The sequence below is a fragment of the Populus euphratica genome, unplaced genomic scaffold (assembly GCF_000495115.2).
Source record: "Populus euphratica unplaced genomic scaffold, PopEup_1.0 scaffold32.1, whole genome shotgun sequence".
NCBI lineage: Eukaryota > Viridiplantae > Streptophyta > Magnoliopsida > Malpighiales > Salicaceae > Populus > Populus euphratica.
The window spans coordinates 800,376-811,118 of NW_011499861.1; the positions used below are offsets into that span (position 1 = coordinate 800,376).

Here is a 10,743-nt window from a genome sequence, read left to right on the forward strand (position 1 = left end):
GATTCATGCCGACTTGATTTCTGCGCTTGTGGTGCTCTTTGAACGAAAGCCATCAAGTGATTCAAAGATAATTTACTTGGTAATTAATTAGCAGCTTGAATGGAAGGGCTGAAAGGCAATCTGTTGGGCCTATTTATTTTTGTATTTTTTAAAAAATTTAATTTTTTTATTTTTTATTTTCAATTAATATTTTTCTGTTGTTTTTAGATTATTTTAATGCATTAACAATTAATATTTTTATGTTGTTTTTAGATTATTTTAATGCATTAATATCAAAGATAATTTTTAAAAAATAAAAAATATTATTTTGGTGTATTTTTTAATTAAAAAATTCTTTAATCACAATCACACTTCCTTGAAAATGTGCAAGGCCGATTTCGTTGTATGAAATAATATTTACCAAATTAAACGTGATTATCATTTTTCTATATAAAAAAGATGGGCTGGGGGGGTTCAGGCTCCATTCAACACTAGCGCGTTCGGGCCAAACCTAACTATTTCGAAATAAGAGGTTACTCGGTAAGTAGCAACTTGAATGAACGGTCATGGGACCAGAGAGGCGGGGGAAATACGCTCGATCACTGAGCTACAACCCCACTTGGCAAGGATCACGTCAATTTTTTTCCCCACCAGAAACGAGCCACCTGCATTGAATTTATTAATGCTCCGTATCGAAAGACCTCCAACGCCCCAAACCTATTTTAGCTCGAAGATCACCAACCCTGGAAAAAGACGGGCCGCCATCCTTGTAAGAAAGGAGATCCAAAACACCTCTTTTCCTTGCTGGGACTCCGTACTCGTCCAAAGATTAAGATCTTGTTTGTTTCTTTAGTAACGTTTTAAAAAAAAAATTGAGATTTTTAATTTTTTTATTTCAAACTAATTTGTTAATGATATAATAGTGTCAAAAATATATTTTAAATTAAAAAAATTAAAAAAAATATATGCACAAAACTAAATCTATCAAGTTCTTACATCCAACAAAAGAAATTCACAAGATAGATCAATCCAAGGTTAAGGTGATTATGACACCAATTAGTTTAAATAAATGTTACAAATTATGCTCTCAAGCTTTCCGTTTTAAGAGTTCAATTTAAACAACAAAAGGGAGAAGGGTGTAGGAAGTTGCAATTTGCCTTCTTTATTACTGAGCTGAGAATTACAACTACTATTGACAATACCCTCCCCTATTAGCATGCTAATAACATCAAGACTACATTACTGGAACACTTCTAATTTGTTCAAACTTGTTGATAATAACAAACTAAATCCTAAAAAATAGATGACAAACACTTAATTTTATTCATCCAATTTCTCTCTATTCTGATAATTTCAAAGAGAACAAGGATGGGCCTAACCTCACACCACTAGGACCTCTCTTCATCTGACTGGGATGGTGGCCCTGGGACAGAGTCGACAAAAAACTCCTCCACTGTTGCAGGATAAATCTATCAGCATCGCTTGTCAAAAACAGAGGTAAACAGACTTTCAAATGAGGGAAATAAATGGAATGATTTTACAGGATCTTGAGGTGTCTGGTAAGTACTGCATTGCCCAAATAATTGAAACTATCTCTCTTTTTTTTCCTAAGAATTGCTAATAATCAAGCTGAATGATGCAAAAGCACCCGTACAGCCGATGCTAACTACTCTTGGATTGAGGCTTTGAGGTAGTTGTTGAGAATTGATAATGGTATATCATGAGTGCACCAGTCGTGACAAAATTAAAGCCAGTCTTAAGCAACACAATCTGATACCACGGTAGAGAAAAGTTATCTTTCTAAATGTGTAAGGTGGAGTTTCCTAAGAATCTATCCAATCTTCTATTTATTTTGCTTGCAGATAGAGACATTTAGAAAAGATTAATGATTTTCTATGTGACCACCATCGAACTGTTAAAGAAGAGAATCAACAAAAAGATGATAATATAAAAGATGCAATGCCCTTTACCTATGTCCTCATTCTCTGGAGAATCAAGCAAAATTTCTGAATCAGATGGCAGAAAGGGGGAACCGGGATAGTTTCCTAGAGCTCCTAAATCTGCAAACAGTTCCAAGGTAATACATTTAATCAAAAGACCTGAAGAAAAGAATAAGCAAAGCCATGGAGTTTGCTTAATGTTAAGATATCTTCAAAATTTGCTATGATATAGCATCAGGGGTAAAACATCTCCATGGAAATAAAATATAAAGGTGCTGAATTTATCCTAACAAATTTATAAAGTCTACAAACATTAGTCCCAAGCAAATCAGAACATTAAAATGTTTCTTCAAAGCAGAGAGAAAATGGGAGAGATTGCAGTTGCAGAACTCGTTCTTTTACTTGCCTCACAATATTTCTAGCAAAGTATGCATCTTAAAGCATCCTACAAAAACCATTAACTTGTGCATCTTAAAGCATCCTACAAAAACCATTAACATGGCGAAACATGAACAATTAGGCATCAGACAATTTCAGAATGACCATATCTTTCTAGAGGAGCCTTTTCTAACAATATAAACTTCCAATACTCCATGATAGTTCACTTACACTTTCATCTTTCCCAAATAACACCATAAATTTCCAATGCATTTAACCATATGCAAGGAGGCTGGTTTGATTTTTGTTGTTGTATTAACCAAACGCATACGATCAGTTACAAAAGAAACAATTGCACTAGCTGTATTCCATGTACCAGCTTTTGTGTTTTATCAATCAAGCAAGTATATGGACGTTAATTTTTCTTACTTCAATATACAAACTTTTTTTTCATTGTGCCAATCTAGTACTTCTATTAAGTCCTCATTAATAAACTCATTATTTGATGATGTGATCGTTCGACTTCGACCAATCAAACATCATAAAGGAGTTTTTAAGAGGCAAAATTCCCTCTAAAATAATATAGCAATTAAAAATAGTAATAATAATAGAATTTTTAATCATTGATAGACTAAAGCTCTAAATATGTTACCATTTAAAAATAAAAATCACAACCATTCACTCATTTGATCATACTAATAATGTTTCGAGACTTCTAAAAAAAATTAATTTTACCAATTAATACCATGAAAGGGTTTCTCCGAGGGAAAGTTCCTTCAATACATTTTTGTTTAAAAAATGAAAACATTTCCAATAAGGATTACAACCTTTTACTCATTTCATTATAAAACAAATATTTCAAGGCGTGTAAAGTATCTTTTAGATATGAAAATTATTATTAGCACCAAAAAAAACTTAATGATGATTTTTAATTATTGTTGTTGTATTAATATTTTTATTGAAAAATTATTTTGCAAACTCATTGAGTAAAAGGTTTTGATGTTTATTAGAAAGTAGTTTTTTTTATTGATTTTTATATTGTCTAGGAGGAAAACTTCCCTAAAACAAAACCCATTCCATGATGTTAGCTGGTAAACTTCAAACCACCACATCATCAGCTAAAAGAGATACTAACATGCATTTGATGGAAGCACTAAATTAGCACAATCCAAATGGTTAGTGTATTGAATTGAGAAAAAATAAATTTCATGTACTTTATTGAAAGAAAAAAAAATCAAAAAATAATGGCAATGCCATTATCCCATTGTGAAAAAGATTTAAAACTTACCTCCCAAGTTTGACAAATCTGCCGTTAGATCAGAAAGGCTGAAATTCCATTGAATCTGATCCAATGATCTGGAATTCCCAGCCCCGCCATCTGGTCCAAGCTGCAATCCTACTGAGCTTGCCACATCAGATGTAAATGTTGTGTCTACCCCCATTCCTGCCATGTCAGATGCAGTAAACGGAAAATGGCCACTAGACGCCACTGATGTAGGGCTCACAGGCATCTCAGACAGGGATGAAATGGTACTGCTTGGCGGCACTACATGAGTTGTGTCAGTTGCACTGTTTTCCATCACCATACTACAAGGACAAGGCAGCAGCAATTAGCTGGTCTTTTTTCTTTTTCTTTGTGTGAAGAAAAAACTAATAACCAATACGAAAGCAGGGAGAATATAATTAACTGGATTTATAATTTTCCAACATCATTGATGTGCATACCATTACATAAATTACTACCACTTTCAGAAGACCAAAAAATGATCAAGTGTTCGATACCAATGTGCATTCACTCAGATGAACTGTTTTAATAGTCCATGTAATGTAGCATAATCATATGTGTTGGACACATTACCATAATTGTAAGTGTTCAACATGTTAGAAAAAAGCAACTATCTCATTCAGCAGTTAGAAGTGACTGTTAATTTAAAGCACATACATTTGCATGCATGTGGTAAGGCATATAAACCATGTTCACATGTCTAGGCAGGTAGCATTGAAAAATGAAAAAGAGCCTTGACAAAGATAATTGTTGTTCATTAAGTAGACAATTTAACAATAATAAAGCGAGGATAGAAAAGTTCTCACTCATTTCCAGAATTCATCCGAATGGGATGAAAATTTCCTGGTGCAGGGACTCCATTAACCATATGACAGCTTGATACTCCACAGCCCATTGAATCAAGATGAGGTTGACCAGGAGTAGCCATGGGGGGTTGTTGCAGGACAGGGTATCCCATGGGTAGATTGTTAACTGCACTGCAAAACAGAGATGTTGAATAATAGATATAATATTATAGTAAAAAAAATGCCTTATTCTGTCATCAAACCTTTTGGCACCATTGAACTTGCATTGCAGAAAATGATAAAAGAACCACATTTTCGATATCTAGGATAACTTGAAAACAAAATAATTGAAAACATAGATCAGTTAGAAGCCTCAAGAGAAAACAATAACAGAAAAGTCAAATGAGACACTAACACTTTACTAATATCCCGCTAAAAAATAATATTACTAGCCTGATGATATTAACAACAATTGGTGCATAAAAACATCCTACAGGCGAGGGGTATTTTTCAAGGAAGTTAATAAAATAAAAGAAGTACTAAATATCATTGGTGTATGGTTTCTTTACAATGGAGATAAAACTAACTTAGTAATCAATATAAAAGTTGGAATTAAAGAATAGAGTTTTTGAAGTTTCATTATTTCTCTTTTTCAAAAATAAAGAAATGCTTAGTGTTTTCCACAATCATTCCATTAGAGAATTAGAACTTACCAGGCATGGGGTGAATCCCGTTTTGTATGGGAGCCAAAGGAACTTTCGGAGCTATTGGATACTTCATTAGATGATATTGATGCTCAAGTAAATAATTAAACAAGAGGATCTGTTTCTTCAATTTCAGCCTAATGTAATAGGCCCTGAAGAATTCAGCATTTTCTTCTTCCAGCTTCTGCCATACTGTAAAATCAAGAAATTATGAAGGAAATATTAGGCTAGATTTCTAGTTTGAATGCTGAACAAGAAAATCAGGTTACTGTAATATTAATCTGTTCAAAGGAAAATATCTATGATAACATGTTTCATAATTACTCTGCTCATATTCAATTGAAAATAAATGATACAAGCCATGCGGGAAGAAGACTTTGAATAAGCAACAACTTGTTGACAGCAAAGACAGACTGGAAAAATGAAAATTTAAGAAAACCCTACCTAGCGTTGTAAAACCAGGGTCTATTCTTGCACGAGTCAAGAGGGTTTTAACAACCTCATCTCTATTCATATACAGTTGTAGGCACCGTTCTATTAAATTATGGACCTGCAATGCCCATAATAGATATGATCAACAGCAGGACATATTAGTTAAGCTTCTCTTATGAACAGATCCTATATAAAAAAAAAGTTGTGAAAATTATAGTAATAACTAATACAAAAAACCTTAAACAGGATTGTGTTGTCTTACAAGTTCAATATCCTGGCGTGAAACCTTTCTGCTATCATTGCTTGAGGCAGATTTCGAACCAGAGTCTGCTACTGGCGGCTCTATATTGTGATTATTCTGCTGCTCACTTTGGGAATCCTGCGAAACTTGGGTGGAGGACTGTTCTTGTGCACTCTGAGATCAAAAGGAAAATTCTTGTCAAATTTTTTACAAACAAATTATTTATGTAATAGTTTTTTTAAGTGCCAAAAATTACTTAAGGAATGACGGGCCACAAACAGTCCTTCAATGTGTAACTTCTAAACTGAGTCCCTGAACTTTGATTCATGAACTAGTAAGAGGGTGTTTGGGACATCATTTCAACCAGAGTTTTCAAAAGTTTTGATTTTTTTTTTTTGCTTCAAGTTTATTTATTTTTGATGTTTTTTGGATCCTTTTAATATGCTAATATCAAAAATAAATTTTAAAAAATAAAAAAAATATAATTTTGATATATTTTCAAGTGAAAAGCACTTTCAGAAGCAACCGCTATTACTGTCCTAAACACCCCCTAAATCCACTACTTGCCAACTATCCTCCTTTCTTTTTCCAAAGGACAAGGCTTATCATCAAGTCAAATAAATTCAAATCTAGCATATGGTTAAGTGTAGTGGTATCTATGAAACCATCTTGTAATCTGGGTGGTGATGCGTAAAAAGCAGAGGTGGAAATGCACCACATCATCACCAATTGACTTGGCCAAGTTAGAATATATTAGCAAAGAGGCTTGCATTATGATGAATCGAAATCATGATCAATGCATCACTATTCAGTAGCTGCAGCCAAATATCATAGCAAAAAATGAAAATAAAAGGCATATGGATGTGTGGAGAAGACAAGTTTGGGTCTCAACTGCACAAACAACACAAAGATGATAGAAGAAATGAGCGTTTGAAATGGCTGAGTGTGTGTGTGCTTGTTGGGCAAAAGGGTGCAACAGATAGGGGCAGGGGTGTGGTGTTTAGAGCATATAGTAACCTTCGAAGTTTCAGTTTTTCACTATCCTAGAAGAATGACTACAAAATAACATGACTTAAAAGAAAACATTTGTCAGGAAATAAAACAAACAAGAAAAGGGAGAGGAGGTGGGGATTTCTTGCATGCACACGCATACACGAACCAAGACACATACATGTTTTGCAACAAACCTGTAAGGTCTTCATTCCAGCTAATTGCAAGTTGACAGCATCTCTTTGACTAGCTCACTGCTGCTAAGGTCATAGAATTTACAAAGGTGAAAATAAGAGCCTCTATTTCTGTCGGGATCATATATTTAGGCAATTCGGACCTGGGAATTAGAAAAATATATAAGAAACCACAAGCTAGAATCTGCTCTTGATTGGAAATATCAATCAACAAAGTTTTAACAGTGCAAACTGAAATACTACTTAAAATGCTTGCTTTCAGATTTTAAGTTTCCTCTCACAATCAGGACAAATAATATAATCTTGATGTTCCTTGATTCAACAATATTTGTCATATTCAACTATATTTGGCTAGTGGAGAGATCACCACATTAAGAGATTTCCCAAGCACAAGCTTAAGTTCACAATCTTTCAAATATTAACAAATATATAAATTCATATGCTAGTAGCTCCGACCTGTGAACCGTATTTCATAACTAATCATTATTCTTTGGCCTGTGAACCGTATTTCATAACTAATCATTCTCATTACACAAAAACTCGGAACCCAAACACAACAATAGTACTGCATTGCACCAAAAATCTACACCGATTATCTTTTCCTTATAAGAATCAGGATTGAGGCTTTTCTAACTACTAGCATAATGGGCAAGTATGGATTTTGTTTGCTGCTTTAGGAGACATGCTACCAATAAATTATTGAAGTTAGAAGCTTTCTACAAACCCTAAACTCTAATATCCCGCTCCAACTTCAAATGCTAACCCATTCTTCTACTGTTACTTGCAGTTTTCTTCTTCCTACTCCACATTAGCATCTCATATGCTAACATAGCATTAATCGAGCAGGAAATTTTGAAAACATCGTAGCCAATTTTTGGGGATTGGGTAAAACAATAATTCCTTTTAGACACTCCAGAATTTATACTCCGAATCAACCACTATTTACGAGCAGACACCAAAAACAAAGAAAATCAATCAGATCCTAGTCCGCTAATTATTTTAGCATCAAAAAAATTATATAATAAACTGTTAAAATTGCCTTAAAAATTAAAACATAATTAGGTGAAAGCACTTGAATACTTAGCAGAAATACTCCCTCGTGTAACCTAATCTAACATAGAATAAAATAACAAAAATGAAGATAAAATGTAATATATGAAAACAAATAGAATTAATTTTGTTCAGTTCAAAGTTGTAAGCTATAAACAGTAAGATCTAAAAAATAAATTACCTTACACCAATATTCTGAATCTTCAAAACTCCAAAAACAGAGAAAAAATTATTTCGACGAATTTGTAGAGCTCAAAATTCGACGAACGGAGCTCTATTTTTTAAAATTACTTATAAGAGCTACAGTAATTGACAAGTCGACAACCTCTAGGTTAAAAGCTAGACTGTAACTGTCAGCTTGAAAAAAAATCTAAAATTAAAGGTCGCCATTGGAGCTACAAGGCATTGACTAAGGTCTTGGCGGAGATTTTTAAATGTACAGAAGCCAGAAATTGAGAAGGTCGGCTGATTGGAGAGATATTCGTTGGTTAGAAGCACGGGTTCTGTGGCATTACAGAGAGGGTTGAATGGCTGAGGAGACGCTCTGCAAAGATGCGAAGAGAGAGAAGGGGGGAATGGGGAAAAATCTCGTTTAATCGGCAGTTTGGTTTTTGCTCATCTATTTTTAATATTATTTTTTAAAGTATTTTTTATTTTAAAAAAATATTTTTAATATAAATATATTAAAGTAAATTAAAAATACTAAAAAATAGTAGTTAAAAATTAAAAAAATATATATATTTGAATTGAATTCAGTTCAACGGATCCAAATGAGCTAATCAGTATGATTAATTTAATTATACATGCACATGATGTATATGATTACTTGAATTCCTTTGCTGGTTTTGTGAAATCAATTGAGAAAATGTATCATTGGTACTGTTTATATTAAAAATAAAGAGGAGGTAATTAAATAAAAATATATTTTTTTAAATTATAATATTTAGATAAAAAGCAAAATGTAACAAAACTTGAAAATTTATTCAACCCCTTGTATAGAATACTAAGAGAAAACGGTGTTTCATTGTAAACTAGTTACGTAATTGCGTGATGCTGCGAGTAAATTTATTTTATATAAAAAATATTAAAAAAATTAAAATTTAAAAATATTAAATCTTTCTACAAAGTTATATCCAAGAGTATTGGATTTGACTACAATGTTTGACTTAAAAATAATATTTATAATATTAATAATAACATTAAACATGTATCACTTAAGTTTAAGTAGTTTTGGTTGCAATACCAGATATAATAGCATGGGATATAAGTCTGACTGTAATATTGTGTCATAAAAATATGATAATTAAATAAATTAGTTAAAAAAACCAATAGAAAGAAAAAAATCAATGAGAAAAAAGAAAAAAATCAAAATCAATTGGGTTAACTCGTCAAATCAAGTTAACTTATTAAATATGAGATTTGTGTCATAAATGTGTGATAACTAAATAAAAAAAATTAATATTAATGAACTAAATTTAAAAAAAAAAAGATTAATTAAAAGGAAAAAAACAAAGAGAAAAATACCTACAAGAAGGAAAAAAACTAATGAAGAAAAAGAAAAAAAATCTGAATTATTTGGATTAAACCATCAAACCCGGGATCTTTTTTATGAAAGTCTGATAATTAAACAGAAAAACTTTAACATTAAGAAACTATAGGGAAAAAAAAATAAACTAAAGGCATAAGTTTTTTCACTATGCATTGTACCGTGCTATTCACAGTAAAAAGCTTAAAAAATAAAAGAAAAGGAAAAAAAACAAAGTCATACGTCACGGGTTAATTTTTTTTCTTGCATAAAAAATATAAAAAAACGCTAAAATCTAAAAGTGTTAGGTCTTTCTGCAAAGATATACTCAAAAGCCTTGGGTCTAACTACAACGTTTAACCCAAGAATACTATTTATAATATTAATAAAAACATTAAACTTACATGACTTAAGTTTAAGTGAACCTAGCCTTAAGTGAACCTAACTACAATACCAGACCTTGAAGTATTAGATGTGGGTTTAGCTACAAGTTCGTGTCATAAAAGTATGATAATTAAATAAATTAATTAAAAAAACAAAAAAAAACCAATAGAAAGAAAAAACTAATGAAAAAAATAATCTGAATTAACTGAGTTAACTCCTCAAATCTGAGATTCGTATCATGAAAGTTTGATAAATAAATAGAATAAAATAATTAACGGGTTTACCCAAAATTAATTGAATTAACCCGTCAAATCAAGTTAATCCGTCAAGCCTGGGATACATGTAATGAAAGTCTGATAATTAAATATAAAGAAATTTAACATTAATAAACTAAACTAAATGAAAAAATTAATTAAAAAAATTTAAGTTAACTCATCAAATCAGGTTAATTCATCAAATCCAAAATTAAAAAAAAATCGTTAAAAGAAAAACTACAAAAAAAAATTCAAAAACAAACAATTTAACGTTTCATTTAATTTTTAGTATATATAAGAATATAATAATTATAATAATGTAATATATTAAAAATGAAAAAGTGAAAGGCGTGGCAAGCTATAGTAGTTTTCCATTCCTTCTAGTATATTGTTAATATTGTAAATAGTGCTTTTGTAATCCTTTTTGTATTGCAGCCTATTTTTTAAATGATAAAATATATGTCCCTTAATCTTTCCTAAATTTAAATTTAATCTAAAATTTTTATTTTTTATTTTTTATTTTAACAAGAAAATATATTTTTAAATAAAAAACAGTTTTAAAATACATGTTGCACCATATTACATACCTATGGGCTTGTCCC

General features: G+C 31.4%; 1 protein-coding gene across 3 annotated transcripts; it reads right to left on the reverse strand.

Annotated features, from left to right (window-relative positions):
* Nucleotides 1-1,003: 1,003 nt before the first annotated feature.
* LOC105124772 (uncharacterized) lies at nt 1,004-8,582 on the reverse strand. Of its 3 annotated transcripts, none has more exons than XM_011024893.1 (9): nt 8,165-8,582; nt 6,932-7,071; nt 5,766-5,918; nt 5,516-5,621; nt 5,081-5,263; nt 4,389-4,554; nt 3,586-3,884; nt 1,950-2,039; nt 1,004-1,432 (listed from the first exon to the last, which is right to left on the reverse strand). In XM_011024893.1, exons 2-9 carry the CDS (start codon nt 6,944-6,946, stop codon nt 1,368-1,370), a joined length of 1,077 nt encoding a protein of 358 aa, XP_011023195.1. In that variant the 5' UTR covers nt 6,947-7,071; nt 8,165-8,582; the 3' UTR covers nt 1,004-1,367. The 3 variants fall into 3 exon arrangements, with proteins under 3 accessions (XP_011023195.1, XP_011023196.1, XP_011023194.1); XM_011024894.1 differs by having other exon boundaries at nt 6,916-7,071; XM_011024892.1 differs by having other exon boundaries at nt 8,160-8,582.
* Nucleotides 8,583-10,743: the final 2,161 nt, after the last annotated feature.